Source organism: Panthera uncia (assembly GCF_023721935.1).
Source record: "Panthera uncia isolate 11264 chromosome B3 unlocalized genomic scaffold, Puncia_PCG_1.0 HiC_scaffold_1, whole genome shotgun sequence".
In the NCBI taxonomy this organism is placed as follows: domain Eukaryota; kingdom Metazoa; phylum Chordata; class Mammalia; order Carnivora; family Felidae; genus Panthera; species Panthera uncia.
In genome coordinates this window covers 46,838,870-46,862,717 of record NW_026057582.1, presented here as the reverse complement: position 1 = coordinate 46,862,717, position 23,848 = coordinate 46,838,870, and the positions used below count along the sequence as shown (strand labels likewise).

The following is a 23,848-nucleotide window of genomic DNA, read 5'->3' as shown; positions in this document are numbered from 1 at the left end:
CCAGGCTACTGTCCGTTGAAAAACTAAGCCATAGTGAATTGCAATGAATGTTTGAATGAAATTGTTTCCTCACAAATACTCAAATAGAGTGTTCACATCAGCCTTTTATGCAAAAACCAAAAATGTTTCAGAGAATTCCTCCCAGTCCCCTGCCTTCTTTGGATTAACATTTAGAACCTCCCACTCTGTGGCTGTAATTTTAGAAGAGTTAAGTAGGATCCAGAACCTGAAGATGTGTTGACAGTAGATGTATTTCATAGTACCAATAATTTTGCAAGTATAAACAGTGATGTGTACAAAATTTTGCAAGTTTGCATGTTTTTTTTTCTTGGTGAGTTTAAAGCCAAGAGAACATATTTTTCTCATTTCTTGTGATTTTTCTTCTCAGATATACAGCTAAATTGACTTTGGAGCTTCTGGTACTAGCTGATTCAGCCTAGTAACATAACAGATGGTGAAAACAGAATACAAGTGGGAAATTTCCTGGTGGAAATTAGCCAGTTTCCATGACCTATGTTAGGTCTTTGTCCTTTCATCATTTGGGGGACAAGGGTAGGACTCCCATCACTCCAACAGATGTGGCAGTGCATACCCATTGTATTCCAACAGGTTGTTTCCAAGAGAGGGAAGGACTACATCCTGAAGCACATTCCAAACATGCACAAAGATCAGTTTGCGCTGACAGCTTCCGAGGCTCATCTTAAATACATCAAAGAGGCCGTCCGACTGGATGATGTTGCCGTTCATTACTACAGATTGTATAAGGTATAAAACTGCAGTCAGCCTGCAGCTTTTGGTTGTTGTTGTGAAATGTTTGTTTATTTTTGAGAGAGAGTGAGCGGGGAAGGGCAGAGAGGGAGGACAGAAGATCCAAAGCAGGCTCTGCGCTGACAGCAAAGAGCCTAATGTGGGGCTTGAACGCGTTAAAGAGCTGTGAGATCATGACCTAAGCCCAAGTCGGAGACTTAACCCACTGAGCCACCCAGGCACCCAAGTCTGCAGCTTCTGAAGACAAAATACCTTCATGATTTGAAGAAGCTTTTGTTAAAAGTTGTCATTTCATTTTTTAGTGGGCTTTTTTTTTTTTTTTTTTTTTTTTTTTTAAAGGATTCATGTGAACTGTTTCTCATGGTAGTTCAGTCTTCGAGTTAATGATGCTTTTCCTCAGGCCTGGGAGCATGATAGAGTCCCTTTATAATGGTTCTAATACTGAGATGCCAAGTGGCTTCAAATCGTGAGTCTGGCTTTTCAGTGACTATGAAATAGTTATTTTTCTCCTTTCCAAATCTGCATCTCTGCCTTGGGGACTAACATTTGCAACTTTTTTGATCAGTAATTTTTAATGTTCCTCTAAGTGAAGCTGTACCTGCACTGTATCCATTAATTAGAAGAACGACCACAACAGCTAGTGTTTACTGAGTATTGTTTTTATGGGGCACGCTTTATTTTCTTTTTTAAATCCTCACAGTTCTATAAAATAGAAGCTGTAATATTCATTGTACAGATGAGGAAACAGACCAAAGACCACAAAACTAGCAAGGGGCAGAGCCAGGATTCAACCCAGGTCTACTTGACTAAAGGAATTCGTGGATAAAAATAGTGCCCAGCACATGTTAAGAATGATGTTAAGTTGTTACCATTATCATTGTTATTAATGTGCTTCTTATTACTACTATACCCTTTGTGGTAAGTTTAGCATAACTAGACCATTGGAGACTAGGCTGTAGTTTGGATATGTTACTGGATGATCTTCTTGGCTGGTTCAGAAAACTTAATTAGGTACCAAAGAATGGTATTTTTTTTTTTTCTCACTTCTGTGCCCAAGAGATGAAATTGTTAATGTCCTGTCATCCTTGAGAGGCATAATTGAGTTCTATAAGATCTCTTTGGCCAAATTCCTGAAGGACGGAGTTGTTTGTTTGTTTCCTTGAGAGATTTCATTTGTGACACCTCAGTTTATATGAGAAAATGCAAATAAATGGCATTTGACAATCAGTTTATATTTTAAAATGTACAGGAAATATGAATGGTGTATAAGAAGGAGTGAGTATAGCTTTAGAGTCAGATATCAGAAACCCTGCATCACCACTGTTATGGGATCCTAGGCAGATAGAACTATAATTCTGGACCAACTATTAAGTGGGAATGGTTCAATACATCTCACGAGGTTGGGAAAATTCTATGATGTAATGAATCTGAAATAACCAGGTGGAATGTCTGGTACATTAATCAGTGCTCAATAAATATCAAGTGCTTCTCATTTGATAGGGAAACATAGTATTTTAAAGAATCCTGTTAGGAATTTATCTTTTGCTTAAAAGATTTATCTTTTATTTGCTTACGATGTGGTACTTCTACATGGCATAGAAAATGACTCTCTTAGGGCACCTGGGTGGCTCAGTCCGTGTTAAGTGTTGGATTTTGGCTCAGGTCATGATCTCACAGGCCATGAGTTCGAGCCCCGCATCAGGCTCTGTGCTGACAGCTCAGAGCCCGGAGCCTGTTTCGTATTCTGTCTCCCTCTGTCTCTCCCCTCCCCCACTTGTGCTCTGTCTCTCTCTCTCTCTCTCAAAAGATCAATAAATGTTAAAAAATTAAAAAAAAACAAAATGACTTTCTTATCTTCTTAAAGCAAGATAATAATAATGAAACTGAATGAAGTGGGGAAATAGATATTGTTACCTCATGGGCGGAGTTTTCATTCTTTAGAGAAATCAAGTGGCAGCCATTAAAACTGCTCGTAAAGTGGAAATAAGGTAGACAGAGGACAGGAAACATTCTGGGGGGAAAAACTTCTGTGTCCTTCTCCCAGTAGTACATGCCTTGTGCCTGCACAGCCAGCATTTTTATGAGCACAATCTTATTTCAGGAAGCAATCAGAGTAGCCTTGAAGAGGAAATTGACCTAAACTCACAGTGATAGATTGATTTCTCCTGCTGTATGTGCCTTTCTTGATGTAAAAACATAGTAGTTGGAGAAAACAGTCCAAATAGTGAAAATAGGCCATATCTTGTCTTTACTATACCAGATGAGGATGCATTTTCTAAAAATATTTCTTCCCATATTCTTGGGAATGCTGGCACTAAACATACTCATTTATTTTTATTGAGGAATTTCATAATGAAAATATTTTAGTTACTTTGTGATTTTATTTATCTTCTATTTTGAACTTCATACCTTATATCCCATTATTACATATGAGCACTCCAAAGATGTGGTCAAATTTCAGAGTACATTTAAAATTCAGAGAACATTTCAGGGTTTTTTTTCCCCTACACTCATTGTAGTTGATTTTTTATAGTTTAGCTGGTAGAATGTATATCATATTGGCAAGTGACAATTGAACTTTTTAGAAATAAGTATTTTCTTTCCAAACAAACTGAATATAAAGCTTTTACAGTTTTTTATCCTCATGGGATGACAGTCTTAAATATTTAGGCGTGCCTCTGATTTTGGCTTCAGAGGCAGGAGAGTTACATAGTTTGAAACCTATAAAATCGAATGCATCTCAGAATATATCTATGATATTAGATTCAAGATTCTGACATCTGGGAAAAGGAAGAGAACTAATAAATAAATAAGCAGCAAAAATAGTATTGTTTACTAGAGTTTTCAGCGATGGCGGTCTTTAGAATATTGTCAGATATGAAAGTGTATATAATATAGTAAAAACACTAATCCTTTGAAATCTCAGTGGTTTAAAAAGTAGAATATATCCTTGCTCATGTGTATGTGCTCATGATTTTCTTAAAGCTTATGGTAAGCTAGGGATGCAAAAAGATGAACAAAGTTATTTAAATTTTGTTTTTAATGTTTATTCTTGAGAGAGAGACAGAGCACGAGATGGGGAGGGGCAGAGTGAGAGAGGGACACAGAATCCGAAGCAGGCTCCAGGCACTGAGCTGTTAGCACAGAGCCTGATGTGGGGCTCGAACTCAGGAGCTGTGAGATCATGACCTGAGCTGAAGTCGGATCCTTAATGGACTGAGCCACCCAGATGCCCCTGAATGAAGTTATTTTAAATCAAAAATTTTCTAATCGGATTTCTCCTTCTGTTTTTTCCCTTTGGTGTTTAATTGTCCATTGTACAAAAAAAAAAACCACTACTGTTTCATATGATTTTCTTTCTATAGGATAAAAGGGAAATTGAAGCTTCTCTGATGCTTGGACTGACCATGCGGGGAATACAGATTTTTCAGGTCAGTAAATGAGAAATGACTGTCAAGTGGCATCCACCATGTCTCATGTTGACAGTGTACCTGTGTGGTCCTTGGACAGGTGCACTGGTTCATTTCTGGCCATTGACTGGCCATTACTTCCTATTTGTCTAGTACAAATGGGGATGATGTAGGATAAATGAAGTGATACAGACCAAACCTTGACAGTAATAAGTCCTCTAGAATAGAAAGTAATAAGCTCAAGATTGGCTCAGGTTCATCACTAACAGATCATTAACATCCAAACATTTTTCTTTGTGTGTTACTGATTTTAAATATCCTGATTATAATGCTCCTCTGGAGCGTTACAACTGTGTAAAGAAAAAAAAAAATGACATCTTAATACAGTGGCAGACCACTGTATTTTAATTTTCATTACACTTTTCCGATACAGCCTGTCCCCTGTCCCTGTCACGCTTTTGCAGGTGGGATGGTATTATACCACAGCCATCAACAAGAAAGAGAGAATCCCTCTTTCTGTGAGACCAGGGAGAATATAAGCATCTCTTATCTTGATGTAGGCACAATATCCAATTATGAAAGTCTGAGTGCCTTATCTCTCCAATGCCTGAGTCTTTTTGGATTTTTTATTTAAATTTATGGATAGGCTCAAAGGGAAAAGGTTGCCTTGAAAGGCCAGTTAATGCAGTCACTCAGGAACCCAAAGCTACAGAATTGTCTCACTAATCTTTTAATTACTGTCTGAACATCTCCAAAGAGAGTTGAGGACCTCTTTCAGATTTTAATTACTGTATTTTAGTTTTCTGGGAGAGAAGTTAGAGCCATTTTAAAGTGTCTGGCAGTTTCCTCAGTAACTCTGTATGCATTAAAATTTTTTTCCACAGAATTTAGATGAAGAGAAACAATTACTTTATGATTTCCCCTGGACAAATGTTGGAAAGTTGGTATTTGTGGTAAGTTTAAAGTAACTGACTAAAGAAAAATTGCTCAGTTGTTTGTTTTTGTGGATTTTCGTTGTTCCCTGTTTTGTTTTTAAAAATAATGCTGTGACAGGCACAAAAGCTGATATTTTTTTTAAAAAGTTGAAAATGAAGACAACTCACTTTCTTACATTCTTACGTATGTGCTCTCTTCGTTGCCACTCATAGGTCATGAATCTAAAATTAAGGAATTTTACAGCAAAAGAAATTATTTATTTAATTTGTGAGTCTGGTCCCCACCGTGCTATCCTAAGTTATTCTAGTTGCAGAAGAAATGTAGTGGGGAAATGTGCAAGATGACTTCAGCAAAGAGAATGATTTTCAAAAGCCTACATCAGAGGGATCAGAAAACGGAAAGCCATAATCACAGGATAAATTACTCTTGGCGTGGGGGTAGGCCAGTTCTTTTGGAAGTTACTTCTTTTGAGCAAAGAATAAAGAGTGATATAAAAAGATGTTTCTATTAATATCTAACTCTTTGAAACTCATCATTATAAAGAAAGGTCTACAATTCTTAACAGGAAAAAAATGGTGTTATTTTTAGAATATTGAGAATAGTATCCTCTTTTTTGTTATAAGAGCAAATTCATGATTTTTCCCAGCTGTTTCTCTACTTTGCTGGCTCTATCCGGTTTGGGGCAGGGTTCAAAGAATTACAGTTAATAATATGTATATCTGGTGGTCATTAAAATCCATATTTTTTTCTTTGTTCAGAAATTGTTGGAAAAAAATACACAAAGGAGGAAGATAAGGATTTGTACACATACACAAATAAAGAAGATGGCCTATATAAATAAAGGGCTGTATTGCCAAAGAGCATTTGGGTTCTGACTCCATACTGCCCTGTGAAGTCAAAGACCTGTTCCTGACTTTACATTATTTTAATTACTTGGGCCCAGTTCAATCTGATTTCACTTCACTCATACATCAAATGGGGCACTACCTGCTTCCTCCTCACTTGCTCTCTCTCATTTAGGCCCTTTGTGAAAGGATCTGAGCTGTATGAAAATGAGCAAATTATTAGCCCATTACCCCAGTCATGTCCCAAATTGAGTAGACATAAAATGCATTTATGAAATTGAGTGTCTTAAGGGTCCTGGACACAGTGGTTCCTGAATCTAGTTTTGCATCAGTCTCATCTGAGGAGTTGGTTTAAGATAAAGATTTCTGGGCCTCATCCTCCTCCCCTAAGAGAGTTTTGATTCAGAGGGTGTGGGTTGAGGACCAGGCATCTATTTTAATGAACTTCCCAGATGATTCTTCTCACAGCCAGCCCAGTTCTGCCCCAGTCGTGTGACCTTGAGCAAGTTACTTAACCTCTGTGCATTGGTTTCTTTGTTCCCAAATGGAGATAATTGGTCCTCCCCCATAGACTGATTCTGAGGATTAAATGAGTCAATACCTGCCTAGTGCTCATTCAGTGTCAGTTATTACCATTCGAGCATTGGGATCCACTGGTGGTTCCTTTAAAATGAAAAATCAAGAGGTGAAAAATCCATTCCCAACCGAGATACACAGAGCCATATTGTTTTTTATTGACTTTAAGTGTGTGGTTAGAAGATGCCTCTCTCTGCTTTACTTCTCCCTTCTGGCTGAGAATCATTATGTCCGTAGTATTCCTTATGCAGTCCTGCTGCCCTGTTCATTCATAGGAAAGGTGAAGGAATTAATAATTCCATTTCTGGGGCATCTGGATGGCTCCGTTGGTTAAGCTCTTGATTTCAGCTCAGGTCACATGATCTCACAGTTTTGTAAGGTCCAGCCCCAGGCCAGGCTTTGTGCTGACAGTGCAGAGCCTGCTTGCTTGGGTTTCTTTCTCACATTCTCTGCCCCTCCCTAGCTCAGATATGTGTGTGCTCTCTCTCTCTCAAAATAAATAAACTTACAGTTTTCCATAACTATAAAAAACTGCCAAGCTCTCACCCTCAGCTTATGTTAATGAACTTTATGTTAATGATCCCAAACTTAAACAATGAGATTCCTGGTATCTCTGATAGAAATACTTAACGGTACTTATATCTCTTCCTTTCTCTTTCCTGTCTCATCCCTTGAGCTGTCCCTCTAGCTTCCACCTATCCCCTCCCACCCCCGCCACCCTTTTTTAAATAAACCGTATACCCAGTGTGGGGCTTGAACTTAACAATCCTGAGATCACGAATTTCATGTTCTACCAACTGAGCTAGCCAGGTGCCCCCCACCCAGCCTCCCTCTTTTATCCAGCTGAAGAAGTTTTCCATATTTTCTTAACCCTAAAAAGATATTTATAGTGTTTGCTCTTACAACTCCTCATTTATTTCCTCCTCAGAGTTTATCACAAACTATAGTTATTTTATATATTTATGTTTATTTGCCATCTCTCCCACCAGAATGTATTTCTGTGAAGGTAGCAACCTCGTCTGTCCTATTCACTGTTATTTTCTTGGTGACTAGCACAGTGTTTGGTACCTAGTGTTTCACAAATATTTGAATACATCACGCTTCTAGAATGTCATCTTGTTTGCTGAATTAGGGTGTTGGAATTGCATTTGAAGATGCTTTCATGATGAGCCCTTCTCTTCTCCATTGTATAAATGGCCTGACTAGCCAGAGAAACCAAAGATATTCCTCCACCATCATACCCGGTCGGTGTCGACCGGATGACCCCGACTAGACACTTCCCTGAGTTTTTGGTAATCCTTGTCCTGGGACATTTTTGAAAAGGAAAACAGCAGTTTATCTCTCGCTGAATTTTGAATGCAGCTTTATACATCTCTTTTTGAATCTGCACTTCTCCTTACTAAAGAGAAAATGAAGGGGACCTTGGCAAATTAGATACTTACCTTCCAAAAGCTGACTCATGCTTTTGCTCCACAGGGTAAGAAATTTGAGATTTTGCCAGATGGCTTGCCCTCCGCCAGGAAGCTCATCTACTACACAGGGTGCCCCATGCGCTCCCGACACCTCCTCCAGCTCCTGAGTAACAGCCACCGCCTCTACATGAATCTGCAGCCTGTCTTGCGCCACATCCGGAAGCTGGAGGAGAACGAAGGTATGGCAGAGTGTTGGGGGGGGAGAAGCACACACAGTGCCTTGGCCACCTCTGGCCCCTTAGTCTGTAGCTGCCATCAGTTGGGGCTTTAGACCCCTGCAAAATGGGATTCGAGGGCTGAGCCTCTCCAGATTCAGGGCCGTGTTCCGCCTCACATCTCACCACTGTCCCAGCACCTGTCCCAAATATCTGAGGTCATCCCTATCATTTAGCTATCCCCGAGTACAGTCTCTTTAACGTTTCCCCACATTTGCTTTGAAAATCCTTGCAAAAAGCCACCACATGAAGATGCAGGGCAAGATTTATCTGCGACTCCGAGCACCTTGGAATCTGGAATTTTTTCCAGTGCAATTACTCCTTAGATTAAAGTAACAATAAAGGTGGGAGACAGAAATGTCTCCAGTCTCTCTTATTGACTGCTGAGAGGACCCCAGGTCTGGGTCAGCAGGAATGACAAAGGAGAAAGAAGTTTTCTTCTTTTTTTTTAATGCTTATTTATTTTGAGAGAGAGAGGGAGAACGGGGGAGAGGCAGAAGGTGAAGGAGAGAGAGAGAATCCCAATCAGTTTCCACGCTGACAGCACAGAGCCCAACACGGTTCTCAACCCCACAAACTGTGAGATCATGACCTGACCTGAAACAAGAGTCCGACGCTTAACCAACTGAGCCACCTAAGCGTCCTGAAAGAAGTTTCCATTTGAGGATTATATCAGCCAGTCCTGTGGGGGCTTTGCTGAGATACATTTGGGGCCCCTGAAAAGGAGAATGAGTCACGGTAAGGAAGAGGAAGGCAGGGATTGGGGCCTCTCAGAGCAGGCTTCAACTCTACTGGTTAGCCCTTCATCTTAAGTCATGGCACCCAGGGTTATTCCATTTAACACATACGAACTTCTGATCCCCCCAAATGCTACTGTGCTCATTTGCCTATTTCTTTAAAAAAAATGTTTTTTCCTTAATGTTTATTTACTTTTGACAGAGAGATAGAGTATGAGTGGGGAGATGGCAGAGAGAGAGAGAGACAGAATGAGAAGCAGGCTCCAGGCTCTGAGCCACCCAGGCGCCCCTGCCTATTTCAATGTCTTCCATTTGTTTTGTAGATTCCCATTGTGGTAGTTCTTATAATTCAATTGGATTAGATTTAGGATATCTGCATGAACATTTGGATGCAGATTCATATCCTTAGGTCCATGTCTGAAACAGATTTCGACCTCTCAGACCCCAGCTTTCTCACAGAAACACAAATACTTGTCCTCTTAAGAAAAAACCTGAAAGAAGCTTGCACATCTAATCAATTTCTCTCAAAACCTATCTCTCTAACTAAATGAGACCCAGTTTGGGGATGCCACTGCATCTTAAGTAGCCATTAGAACATGAATCATTTTGCACGGTCTGCCACCAAACTGCTTTCTTGTCTTTGGAGAGAACTGGTGTGTAACCACCAGGTGTATGGGCTTCCTCTGCTGCCAGGCTGCCCCTTCTTCCCCACGATGACTCATTGCGATAACAAGCACCTCTCTCCAATGCTGACATGATTATTAGGAGGACTCGAGATGGGACAGAAGCGCCAAGGGAACTTGTAAGAATAGGCGACTTACGTGCAGAGCCCATCATGTGCCAAATGGGTCACATTCCTAAATGGCCAGCTTATAGCGCCTTGAGAAGTTTCTTTATTTCATCAGCTTTGCCAGCATTTTAGCAGATTCTTGCTTAGATGACCGTAAGGGGAGCCCTTTAGAGCCTGAATGAATTCCAGAACCCCTATAGGTTCTCAGGTAAAATGACAAAGAATTTTCAGTTCTTAGAGGGCAGGGTTTTGTCTGTTACCGCGCCTAGTAGTATCAAGTGCATTTGGGGGCTTACGCGATTAGGGCAATGAAGGAATGATAAAGGTGTGGATTGTATTTGTTATTTGGGTAAATGTAGATAGAGTTGGGCGGATATCTCTTTTTTTTCTTCTAAAGAAAACATACTTCTTTTCTTCTACTTAGAGATCCCTCACAGTCTAAAGAACACCCAAAATTAAGTTTCTCTGGGCCAGCTTTGGCCTGATGCCAGTTATTTCACTCACGCTTAAAGTCTTCCTTACTTTTACAATAAAGCCCTTTTCTTAGCAAAAAAACAGCACAGAAAGTGTATTTTTCTTAAATTTAATTTAGATCCATCTTGTCTGAGATACTCTTTTAACATCTTATGGTAGAAAATGATCACAAGAATTATTCCATAGCATTTAGAAGGGGGAGAATGCCTTTGTCATTAAAAAAGTTTAAAAACAAAAGTTTTTTTTTAACCCAACTTTATTCAACAGTGGGAGCTTATTCTTAGGCCATATGCCAAGAGGTCACACTGCATTCTGTTCCAAAATAATATATGAAAAGCTCTGTGGTCTCTGGGCTTTTACAACAGAGGGAATCCAAAGAATACCAACACATTGGTAATCTGTGCTGTTGACTCCGGTGATTACTAGGGAGGTAAGAGGTTGCATTTCCCAGGTCTCAGAATAAACTTCATAATCACGTCAGCATTTCCTTCATGACACTTTTTATTTGTACCAGGTCTAAGTGATACAGCTCTGGGAAGGGAACACTGGCCAGCCACATAGAACAGTAAGGCCGTGCTGACACGCTGACACAAAGCAGATTTACGCTAGGCTCCTGTGAGGTAGACCACAGTTCGGTGAGCACTTGCCTTCTGTTACTAGAGTAACCGTAATAGACTCCGAACCTGCTGGGAAGGGTTGGGAGTAAAAGGGCTATTTGTAAAGAGGCAGAAAGCTTTTAAGTTATTAGAGCCACAATTCCCACTTGTCTTAGAACTCTGGCACCCTAAAGAACTTTTTAGAAAACTGTTTTTTCACTTTCCACCTTTCCAAGTGCCACGTGGCTAGTATTTTGAAACCACAGTGAATAGAAATTGTATGAGAATTTTGCAAACCCTTTTATCTCTCCGTCTTCATCTCAACCCCTGTTGTCTTCAGAAAACAGGAATATGTTTATAACCCAGTCTAGCCCTAAAACATGGATTTTAGATGATGCACATCTGTCTCAGATGTGTGTTTTGGGCTCTGGTGTCCTGCCCCAGTCTGCTTTCTGTGTGGCTGTGCATTCTCGCTATTGTGATGCAGCCTGATTCCCTAGAATTGACATGAATGGCTGGAGCCCAAAAATGTACACATCGCCTTCTGCAAGCATTTTTGCATTTTGCATCCTGGAAAGCACATCTTCTCTTTCTGCTAATGCTTCTTCCCTCCCTGAGGAGGCTGTGTAGATTATACTTCAGACACCAGGAGTGCAAGTGATTTCACTTACCCAAGAAACAAGACAATTAAATTCATCAGCAGGCCTCTGAGAACCCAATTAATCTACAAGTTAGCAATTTCTGAAATAATATCAATTTAACATTCCTCAAATGCATTCTCCATCTTTAACATTGTTCTAATGTGTTATTTGTCATCAGTATTAAAAATACAAAGAATCTAAACTATTTCTCTGTTTTACAGTTCTGACCTGAGACACAAAAGTATTGTATACCTGCAACTCAGTTGTAACTTTGTGCCTTGATGTGATCGTTGCTTTAGCATTTGATAAAAGGGACTTTCTAACATTGCGTCTTGGTGTTAAAGAATGGCACTGACATGTTAAATCAAAGAACAGTTTTGTCAGTCAGAGGCCACATAGGTATAAATCATCAAACCAGTAGTGATGACTGTGTTTTCTAAGTAGATGGTAAAACCTCACTAGTTCACCCCAAATGGAGAAAAGCAGTTTCCACTAATGAAAAACTAAATGTTAGAACTCTTTGAAGGAAATTTAGAGAAGAATAATTTTATTTTAAATTATATTCAGCAGTCAGAACTGAGCTAATAATGGGCCAAATTGAATAAATGAAATCATTGGCAATTAGTGTAATTATATTTATCAAACAGTCTTCCATAGCAGTGCTTCTGAAACTATTTGTGGGGAAGGACCAGATTTTTAACATTCCTCATCCACCATGGACTGATACTTTTACAAAATACAAAATCACCTTAGTGGCTGTCACGGCACTGTCAGATTGCTCTGAAAATCTATAAGTATTTATTCTCACTTACTGAGCTTACATCGCTGTGGACCAATAACAACTTGCAGACAAGAGGTGGTCTGGCGACTCTACTTCAAATAGCACTTTTCCGAGTTTTGAAGCGTCAAAACCCTTTGAGTAGCCTCAGTACTCGCTCAAATCCGTTGTACTGGTTTTTGCTCATCTTCGTTAATTGACCCCCTCCCACCCACCCAGGTCAGAACCCTCTCGGCGCCTAGATCCTGGGTGTGATCCTGCTTAACTAGATCCTGGGTGTCAACTTGCACACGTTCTTAGCCTGATGTGCCCTGTAGGCTAACCAGGCGTGTCTCCCCCTCCCCCCCTCCCCCGCCCGCCGTCCTGCGTGAATGTGCTCCTCACCGCGCAGAGAAGAAGCAGTACCGGGAGTCCTACATCAGCGACAGCCTGGACCTGGACGTGGACCAGCTGGAGAAGCGGTCCCGGGCCAGCGGCAGCAGCGCGGGCAGCGCCAAGCACAAGCGCCTGTCCCGCCACTCCACCGCCAGCCACGGCAGCTCGCACACGTCGGGCATCGAGGCGGACACCAAGCCCCGAGACGCAGGGCCGGAGGACAGCTACTCTGGCAGCGCCATCCACCGCAAGCTGAAGACCTGCAGCTCCACGACCAGCCACGGCAGCTCCCACACCTCCGGGGTGGAGAGCAGCGGCAAGGACCGGCCGGAAGAGGACTCGCAGGACGACGGTAAGCCGCTTGCCGCGGCTTTCCAAGCTGGCAGCGCTGAGCCGCTGTCGCTCGCCCCCTTCTTCCTCTTGCCTCGTCTTGTTTCTGGTTTTTTTCCCCAAGCACCCCTTCTGGAGAACTGCTGTGTAGGGCACAGCCGGGGGGTAGTAATGGACAGGTGTCCTGCACCTTCCCCCGTGATTTGGGGGAGTTGCTCGTGTCAGTGAACAAAGCATCCCTCTGGTCCTTTGCCGCCACAGGGTTGGACGCCAGTGGAGGCTGAGTCCTGGCGGTTTAGCCCAAGTAGAGGAGAGATCGGTGCCGCAGAACTCGTGTCTGCATTTCTGGTTCCCAGATTAAATAGGCATCGGTGAGGACAACAGCAGAGACGCAGTGATAGCGACAGAAATGTCTTAAACTTTGCAGAGGAAAAAAAAAAAAAAGACTTGAGCCCAGGCCATTGGTTATTTAGTATTTCTTCAATTCCTCCTATGCAGCCAGAACTCTGGGAATGTAAAAGAAGTTAGCACCTGGATGCTTAACTCTGTTAAGGAGAGAAAAACCAGACTGTCTCAGCCAAACTTAACATATGTGGGCATCTTTTTTATTATTTTTATGCCTCAAGTGCTATAGCATTCGGGTTTGGGGAAAGGGTAGTGACTTCATTAAGGAAGCCCATTTGCTTGCTTACTGTAGAATTCATGTGGATCTCTAGTGAAGTCAACTGAATGCCCTGCAGGCAGGCAGGTCTGGAAATGGGGAGCTTCATGAACTACTCCTTGTGCAGGTGACAGCAGTCTGCTCTGGCTTAGGCATGTGGCCCATCAGTCTCAGTTGCCCTTTGTCATCTCAGCAAGGTGGTATAGCTCTTTCCTTCTTTCTCACAGAGGAAAGAATAACACAGTTCAATCGTGGCATTAGAAGACATGTAGATAACACAGCAACCCTGTGAAAAAAGAGAGCAAATACATCTAGTTGAGAATTGTCCTAGAGTTTCCTATTGTAGATTCTCATTAGCAAATGTATTTTAAAATCTGAATAATTACAGAGCCTTCTGCAAAGTGTGGCTACGAATGCTGGCATCCATTTCCCTTCGTGTCACTAAACGTCTCTTTCTTCTTCTGTGTCAGAAATAGAGATGTTGGTTGATGACCCCAGGGACCTGGAACAGATGAATGAAGAGTCTCTGGAAGTCAGCCCAGACATGTGCATCTACATCACCGAGGACATGCTCATGTCACGGAAGCTGAATGGACACTCTGGTGAGCTCTTGTGGGAAGTTCTTCTCCTGAGCTAGTGGATGGTCTTGGACTGAGGAGCAGGTGCCTCAGAAAACAGAAGGGTCAGGGTGGGGTTCTCGATCACAAACAGGGCTGGAATCAGAACCTTTCCAAGTCAGTGCCATAGACTGCAGGGTCGAGTACTTCGTGAGGAAAAAAGAGAACAGAAGGGGAGAAGCATCTAGGATGGGGAATTAGCATCTTCTCCCCTGTGCTCAGCACAAAGTGGTAAAACACAGTTTTCTCTTTGTTGCTGTTGTTTTGTTTCGCTATTACAAATGATAATCAGAGAATCCTAGAATACATCTAGAAGGGACCTCGGAGACCTCCTTTTTACAGATGAGAAAACCCATAGATGAGGGGGACAGACGCTTAGGTGGCTAGAAACAGAAGTCAGGTCTCCGAGTTTAGTTTGTATTGTTTTTCCCCAACTAGATCAGAGTGGGTATGGGAGTGTGGAGGAAAAAGTGTCAATAAATGTTGGCGTAAAAAGGCATTCCTATTATATTCTGTATTTCATTAACTCTACTAGGACACTTGCATTCACTGTAAACCTATTATGGGATTATATAATACGATATGTAATAATCTATTTCTATCAAATAAAAGATATTACCCTTCAATATTACTGCAAAAAACCACAGTATGGGTTTTGTTTTCAATTTTTTTTTAATGTTTATTTATTTTTGAGAGAGAGAGAGAAACAGAGCTCCAGAGGGGAAGGGCCAGAGAGAGAAGGAGACACAGAATCCAAAGTAGGCTCCAGGCTCCGAGCTGTCAGCACAGAGCCCGACACAGAGCTCGAACTCCCGAACCACGAGATCATGACCTGAGCCAAAGTCAGACGCTTAACCGACTGAGCCACCCAGGCGCCCCAGGTTTTGTTTTTAAACCTCAGTCACTCCTAACTGCTCTCGCCACATTTTATGAATTGGTCTCCGTTCTGTCTAACAAACATACCTTAGGAATGAAGTCAAAATGTCCCAGGTACTTACTGATCAGCCGCTTTGAGCTTTGAGTGAAAGACCCTGTTTACAACTGGGGTGACCTGCCATTGCTGTGTCAAGACCCACGGTCCCTGATAAGTGAGCCTCACCCATGCAACAGGTGCTGGGAATGAGAGAGAAACAAGACCACAGTACACATGGTCCCCTCATCTTGGCATTGAATCTGTAAGAGCACAAGGCTCCTTTTATTGCAGAATTTCCTCTGCTCACCTAGCAGGAGCATGGCCTCCAGATGCTCTGCGGGGAATAGACCTGCCAGTGGTTACAGAGAACCGCTCTGCCTAAGCAAACACAGATCCGTCAGGCTGCTTGCTCTGGTCATGCTTCAGGCTTAGAGTTCTCAAACCAAACTTTACCCTTGTTTCTTTGCCCATTTACTTTCTTACCTAGATGTCTTCCCTCACAAATACATTTTAACACATATATTAAATATAAATTTACAATTTTATGCACATTATATGTACATGGATATCATGCTCTCACTCGATATGTGCATGTGTATTTTTGTGGAAAGAAAACTGTCCAAACCATATACACCAAAGTGTCCATGGGAGGAGGGGAGATGAGGGAAACAGACTTTGGCTTTTTATTTATATATTTCTATGTTTAATTTTTATAATAAGATTTTGTAATTTTAAATAGAAATAAAATTTAAATAAATAGGGTGGCTGTTTAAAGAGGTTTTTATACAAAAAAAAATGCTTTTTGAAATGTTATTTATTGAAAAAGAACCTGAATGGTTAACAATGAGCAGTTATATGCTGTCCATATAGTGAAATATCGTACAGCCATTAACTAATGACACTTTTAAAGAATATTTAATAATATAAGAAAGATAGGTAAGAAAAACAGCACAAATTGTATAATCAGGATGCTCTCAAATTACAAAAATGTATATATGTATATGAAAAAATACATAAAAATATTAATAGCCTTTCTCTGGATGATGGGGTTGTGATGATCTTATTTTCTTCCTCGCATCATCCTCCTCTTCCAAATTCTCTACAATTTGAGCATTTACTTTTTTTTAACATTTATTTATTTTTGAGAGAGAGAGAGAGAGAGAGAGAGAGAGAGAGAGACAGCGTGAGCAGGGGAGGGGCAGAGAGAGAGGGAGACACAGAATCCGAAGCAGTCTCCAGGCTTTGAGCTGTCAGCACAGAGCCCAATGCGGGGCTCAAACTCAAACCATGAGATCATGAACTGAGCTGAAATTGGATGCTTAACTGACTGAGCCACCCAGGTGCCCCTACAATTTGAGCATTTAAACATTGTTTCTCAAGCATGGAGCTGAGATTGAATAGGGATGGAAGTTTGGTACAAGTCAGGTTAGTGTTCTCAGCACCAGACTTGCTGCTGACTTGTCTAATGCGGAGTTTGGGTTTGGGAGCACATAATTTACAGACATGGTGGCCAAGGACACATTTACCAGGAAGTCCAGAAGGACCCATCCCAAGTGCCAACCAAGGACACCAGTCCACATCATCCTCTGAGGATTTGTTAAAAGTTTAAAGCTTTTTAAAAGATAAAGATAGTCTCAAGAAAGACCCCTTACTAAAGCAGTCTGTACCAACCCCCAAAACATAAGTACCCACCTGAAGGCTTTTAAACTGTCTACATGTAAACCAAGAATGTCCTCCTTCCATGTTTCAATTGAACAAAATATCAAACACTTAATATATACAAGGTATATACTCGTCACTGAATCATTAGGCGTCACTTCTAAAGAGTTAAGGGATAAAACACAAAAGGCCGTTTCTGAGGTTATCAGCAAGTAGCTAAATAAAAATCACATTGCACTCCAGGTTCCTTTTTTATAAGGTGAGAATGTGCTTTATCTGAGAAGCCATTTGGCCTTAAGAATCTGGGGTTTGACTGACCTGCTTCATCTATTTGCAAGAAAAATGTCAGTGATCTCCACTTCCATATCCAATTCTTGTTAGCAGTTTTATCTTACGAAACATTTTTTCCTGGTGCTTCACTCAACATGCTAGAGCCACAGAGGGAGGTTTCAGCCCTGGATTTCTGTTTCCAAAGTATTAGGAGGTGACTCCTGGGCACTGGGGTGATTTAGGGCCCTGTCACTCTCAGAGATCCAGAACTGAATGCTTGGGGTGGCCTCCCACTCGTGGCCTCTCCCCAGCAGGATTTGTTGTAGGAGGCAAGTGCCACAGGGCCCCTGTCAGCCCGAGGAGCTCTGAGCTGGGTGTGTCCCATGTGCAGGCCCTGTACCTCGCCCTTTCCATGCATTTACTCTTCAGTCATCATTAAACTCTGTTGGATAGACACTGCTGTCAGGCCCACTTTATAAGATGAGACCGAAACATAGGGGGGCTAAGTCACTGGCCAGCATACACAGTTAATTACTTTTCTGGGCCTGCTTCCGGCTCAGATCCGTGTGACTCTGGAGGTCAAGCCCCACACTACACTTTAACCGTCCATCTAAAGGGACCCTAGGGGCGCCTGGGTGGCTCAGTCGGTTAAGCGTCCGACTTCAGCTCAGGTCACGATCTCACGGTCTGTGAGTTCGAGCCCCGAGTCGGGCTCTGGGCTGATGATGGCCCAGAGCCTGGAGCCTGCTTCCAATTCTGTGTCTCCCTCTCTCTCTGATCCTCCCCCATTCATGCTCTGTCTCTCTCTGTCTCAAAAATAAATAAACGTTAAAAAAAAATTAAAAAAATAAATAAAGGGACCCAAACCTAGACGGCCGTGTCACAGTTTAGCTTTAGGAGGGAGACTGCTTTACATCTACGGTCTTTGTTTTTGTTACTAATTTCATCATAAATAGCTTAATTAGAAGTTGTAGTTCACCTTAGAAAAGGCAGGCTCTAAACTCCTTCCTGTACGCTGACCCCACATTTATCCCTCTCCCCCCCTATTTACTGTGAGACAGGAGATGGGATGTGTCCTAGGCTGGTTGTTTACCACGGATGAGTCACAGTGAGATTTTTCAGGAACGGTTAATACTTGACCTTTCAGTCTTGGTGGTAGCATGTGTCAGATAGGTGGCAAAAAGTATGAATAAGGAAGTCTTCATTGTTGTTGTTTTTCTGTGTTTTACTTCAGGGTTGATTGTGAAAGAAATTGGTTCTTCCACCTCTAGCTCCTCAGAAACAGTTGTGAAGCTTCGTGGCCAGAGTACGGACTCTCTTCCACAGGTACAGAAGGAATCGAAATGTTTAAGTTGTGCACTGAAGTTACAGAAAATGTTAAATTGGAACTTAACGTTTATATTTATATAAATGAGCAAAAATTAAGAACCATAAGGCATTGATTCTTCTTAGGTACATTCTAGTTTTATCCTCAGTTGATAACCATTGTGTTTGCTAGTTCCATTCATCTCTGAGTTGATTTTCATTTGGATAAATTATATACTTTGTTTCCCACTTTATAGAGGTGGGAAGTGTGTAACTTCAGACTTCAGGTTGTGTGTGTGAACCTCAACAACTGAGAGAGTAATTTTCTTGTCAGGCGTGTTATGGCAGAAACGTTTCCACGCTGATTATTCCATTCAGATTGCGTTTTCAAAGTATGCTGAGTGAGACTGTTTGATAACCTGTGATCACTTGCTAGACTATTAAAATATCAAAACATAAAATACTCTGAAATTCATGGTTGTAGCGTCTGGATCTATTCCACAGCTGATATACTCACCTCTATTTCCTGTGCGTTCTCTTTCTCTCTCCTGTATGACTCTCTTTCTTGGTCCATCTCTGTCTTTTTTGGGTTTTGTCTTTTTGCTTTCTGTGTGTGCTTCTCTCTTCCCTTTTTTCTTTTTCATTTCTATGTGCACATGATGTTTTATTACATATTTTTTTGAATACTCCAGTGAATAATTTCTAAAGCAGTATGTGTAGCATGATGATTACAAATCCCAGGGTCCACTGCCCGGGTTTGCACCCAGTTCTGTCACCCGGTGTTAGATCTTCCTGTACGTAAGTGCTTGTGGTGCACAGCTGAGGATCAGATTCCACGCCTGCAAAATGGGAAGCGCATTTGCGTGCCTGCTGTGTGGATTTGTGAGGATGACCTAATGAATTCTGTGTGGGAAAGCCCGTTGGTACCTGGGAAGCCGTGTGGGTCCAGGGGACCTTCTTCAGGGAGTGCTCGGATGTGATACTTCCGAATAAAATGGTTTTGGGCTCAGACCCTGTTCTCTCCTCCTGGTGCTTTTGCCTTTAGCAAAAAGTGATCTCTTATTCTAATGAGGTTGGCTTTTGTGGTGTTCGGCAGCAAAAGCTGAGAGGTACAGTGCTCTGTTTCCTTAAATAACCCATTAAGCGTCTTTCGTTCATGTAATTATCTGAGCCATTTTTTAACCTATTTATGTTTTCAGCCAGTACCACTTCTGGGGATAATGAGTTCTGTAAGTCTGTTGCCCGCTGTGTGGAGTATTTGGCACAGCACCTCCTACAGTGTTTGGGAGCTGCCTCTTGCCTCCCAACCTTTCCGTACTTTGTATTATTTTTCTATCCAAGAACTCTAGCTTTAAAAAAACCAAAAAAAAAAAAAAAAAAAAAAAAAAAAACCACCCAAAAAAACGTTCTTCAAATTGTATTCCTTGAGTAATTGGTTCATTTCCGCATTTCTTATGAAAATAATAATAGAGCTCAGCATGAAAGTATTACTGTATAGAATATGTTGAATTGTCATATTCTAGTAGAAAGAAAAAAGAAAAGAAACTATATCTGTATGTATCTAGCCTCCTTTTAAGACATTTTCTTGACTTCTGAGATGCTAGAGACAGGCTTCTGTTGCATTTACTTCCTTTGCCTTGGATTATTCATCTGTAAAATGGGGAGAATAATAGCACTGGGCTCATAGGGCAGATGGGAAGAGTAAACAAGTAAATACATAATATTGTGTTTAGGTGAGAGCCTTGCACATAATCAGGGCTCAGTAAATGTTAGCCACTCTGACTGTTGGTAGTGGTGCTGTTTTCCCCCGCAGGACCTCAGACCGGAAATCACTTTCTAACATATAAGGATTCCATAACCTTTTATGATTTTGCAGTGTCGCTCTTTACAAGGGCAAAATAGCACTAACCTGTCACTTTAGTCATCCTCTTGAAGTGGTTTTAACCTTACTTTATTTTTCAGACCATATGTCGAAAAACAAAGACCTCCACCGATCGGCACAGCTTGAGCCTTGATGACATCAGGCTTTACCAGAAAGACTTCCTGCGCATTGCAGGTCTATGTCAAGACACTGCTCAGAGCTACACTTTCGGGTGTGGCCACGAACTGGATGAGGAAGGCCTCTACTGCAACAGCTGCTTGGCTCAGCAGTGTGTCAACATCCAAGATGCTTTTCCAGTCAAAAGAACCAGCAAGTACTTTTCTCTGGATCTCACTCATGACGAAGTTCCAGAGTTCGTTGTATAAAGTATGTCTGCGTGTAGCTAGCCACACAGGCAGCCTGCTGTCTGCTGGAGGCCGGAGAAGCCACGGGTTCTCTCTTTAAGTATCGTGCCATATTTTCTTCACCCCACCACATAGCTCTTTCTTTATGATATTTGCAATGGAAATAAAAGCCTTGGGACAATTGCACTTTAAGTATTACACAGATAGAAAAGAACTGCAGAGAAGGTACAGCAAGACAAGTGCCCGGAAGTTCGTGACCCTTTGGAAGGAAACGCGCTTCACTGGTTACCAAGCCTTCGGAATATTGAATTGTGGTGTGTTTGTCCCTCGTTGTTTTTCAGTTTGATCATATGACATCACATTTTTTATCATGTGAAAGATGTTATTAGATTGATTTGTTTGCTTGTAAATGTGTGTGTGTGTGTGTGTGTGTGTGTGTGTGTGTCACTCCCTCATGCACGTCGTTTGAGGGAGGAGAGAAAGGAGAGTCTCTCCTCTTAAGGGAGAAACCATTGCCTGGTACATAGCCATTGCCGCCTCGCTGGGGCTGTCCCAAAGTGAACACTAATGAAGTGGTCAAAATCTTGTAGTTCTAGCAAGCCAAAGATATGTACATAACAGAAATGCAGCCCGGGGCCAAGAAGACATGAATGAAGCAATAACCAGAAGGCTATGTGTGCTGTGATGCCTTGTGACTCCTTCATGCCTGGTCAGTGCCCTGTCCTCCTCCTGCTCTTCGAGAAAGCTCTGGGACCCAGCTAGTTTCTCGTGCGAGTAACTCATCAGTTGTGTTCACGTCTTCGTGCGTTTTGTAGAGTTTGTAAAACCAATTTCTGTTAAAACTATGGAAACGTCTTAGAAAATGTTTGTGCTTGGTGTTTTGTTTTTTTTTTTTTAAATCAACAACAAATTGTAGTAATGCTTGTTTCTGCTTAAGCAAAACACCCTAACTATACATATATGTTATACATATATAAATACCTGAGATTGTATGTGTTTATATGTGTTTACAGCTTACTAACGCTTCATTTTGGCTTCCATGACTGTTTTGTGTACATAGTCATTCTTGTTTAATATGGAGGAGGTGTCACTGAATGAATGATACCTACAGACAATCAGTTAATATATGCAGAGTTAAGAACAACTGTTTTCCCATGTGTCTTTTGCCATGATTCTCAACCCTGGTTGCACACTAGAATTATTTGGGGAGCTTTAAAAACAATAACACTGTCTGGATCCCACTTCAGACCAATAAAATCAGTCTGTTGCAGTGAGGTCCAGGTGGAATTGCCTTTTCCTTTAAAGCTCTCCAGATGGAGCTAATATGCTACAGGGTTTAAAACCACTGCTCCAGAGTGTGTCTTTTTCTTAATTTTGAAGTTAAGGTATACAGAAAATGTCAGTGTTTGAGGAAGGACCATTTTTAAGACAGTTACTGCCACTGCTATTAGGATATATAATGAAACCTCGTCAGGAGAGTGAATTGATCAACCTTTAGATGTACAGTAACAATGTTGTTCACACTTCAGGAGAGAACTTTAGCACAATGTCTTTCTACGAGATGTTTGTAATGATTTCGTATTTAACAACATTTGTTTACCATATTTTGATACACCATTTTTTCTATCTGCCAGGTTTTCTTAAAAAAAAACTATATATTATTTTCTAAAGAAACAGTCATATTTTTATACAAAATTAAGTTTTCAGGTAACAAAGAAATCGATTTAGGGTACAGCAGAACATGCAGTGTTCCCCGGGGGCGGGAGTCAGTATTATGAACATAAGGGGAGTGTGGACAAGCCTCACCTGTGCTGTGCTCGGACGCCCACGTGCGGATGGGGCAGGCCAGTGTGGACACTGCAATCCCAATCGAATCAGTTCAACCCGACACTTGGAAAAAGGAACAGAAGTTCTATAGAGTTTTGTAGTCATGCGATTATTTTGTTTTTATCAAAAGTTTTAAAAGAACCAAAGTTTTCAGATACCAGAATGTACAAGTGTCTCAGTCTTCTGTATGAAAGGGTAGAAGGATCATCTAATGACAGCTTCACTTATAAGTAAGTCGTTAAATAGTCCACCATTTCTTATAGATGCTTAAGGGACAAATCCTAGGAAGTTTAACTCTCAAGAGCCCAGATCATAATGTGGTGCGTTTCCTTAGCTCTTAGTGTTTCTTGCAACATCGAGGCAAAAGCATATTTAATTCAGTATGTAGCGCTTTAGTTTCTCTGTGCTTCAGCCAGAATCAGGTCTTCAGGGTTTTGCCAGCATTATTGGTGGTTTTGCACACCCTCTTTCTAATTGGGTTTATGCATAGTCTTGTGGGTTTTCAAAAATGAAACATGCTAAGGAACATTTTTGCTTTTTGATCCTCTATTTGCGACAGAATTATATATGTGTATATGAAAATCCATTTTGGTTATCTACGTTTTGTATTTGGAAATTGTTTTAAAAAATAAAAAAGGAAAAGAAACGTATGAAGCTGTTATTTATTCTGCATTTGTTAATATCATCGCTAGTCGGTATACCAGTTTGGTATATACTGCCTCGATACAGCGACATTTGTATTTGCAACAATGAGCTTTATATCTACATAAACTGTAAATAATCCTTTCTGTGAAAGGATCATCATATCAGGAAGATACCAAAAGTGTGTAAAAGAAAACTGCATTATTTTGTAATGATTTCTTATAGGCATTTCATGGTAAGATTAGCAGTCAATAAAGTTACTTTTTATTTGTCTTTAAAGTGCCTTTTTTTTTTTTTTTTAGACTTCTCAATTAAGCAAGAAGCATTAAAGAGTGAATGTTTTCTTTATGTTCTTCTTTCTTATAATAGGCCATGTTGAGGAACAATGTAAGGGTCCACGGTGGTAGGATTCTGAGCCCGGAGCCCCCCGTGGCAGAGCTGGTGGGGACTGAGCTGCCCCTGCTCCTGCTCTGCGTGTGTGAGGAGTTCACATATTAACTCCTTCATCCTCCTGTTTACATACGGCGGGGTCTGTTCTCATTCTCGACCTAGAGACGAAGGAACCGAAGCTGAGAGAGGCAGTGGCAGCCAGCCGCTGTGCAGGCCTGAGCTGTGGGGCTAAAAGCACTCGATAAGATACAATATTTTATTTTTTTAAATTAAAATGACTACTTTAACTTTTCCCTCAAAATAATCATCATTGGCGTGTTAGTTTTAATTTTAAAAAAGTAAGTGGTTACATTTAAAAGCATGCCTATCGCAAGGCTGGGCGTGAGAGCAAAGCG

The 23,848-nt window shown here is 41.2% G+C and overlaps 1 protein-coding gene across 5 annotated transcripts in view; it reads left to right on the top strand.

The window, feature by feature from the left end:
• FRMD6 (FERM domain containing 6) overlaps positions 1-23,342 on the top strand; it is an 81,197-nt gene extending 57,855 nt beyond the window's left edge. For 4 of the 5 annotated variants that reach the window (XM_049612787.1, XM_049612788.1, XM_049612786.1 and 1 more), the window contains 8 exons: positions 610-765; positions 4,134-4,199; positions 5,063-5,131; positions 8,012-8,186; positions 12,630-12,965; positions 14,075-14,206; positions 18,298-18,389; positions 20,331-23,342. In XM_049612787.1, the coding sequence (XP_049468744.1) occupies positions 610-765; positions 4,134-4,199; positions 5,063-5,131; positions 8,012-8,186; positions 12,630-12,965; positions 14,075-14,206; positions 18,298-18,389; positions 20,331-20,615 (1,311 nt within the window). In that variant the 3' untranslated portion in view covers positions 20,616-23,342. Of the gene's footprint in view, positions 1-609; positions 766-4,133; positions 4,200-5,062; positions 5,132-8,011; positions 8,187-12,629; positions 12,966-14,074; positions 15,047-18,297; positions 18,390-20,330 lie in introns of those variants that run through there. The other variant, XM_049612790.1, reaches the window with a different exon arrangement.
• Positions 23,343-23,848: the final 506 nt, after the last annotated feature.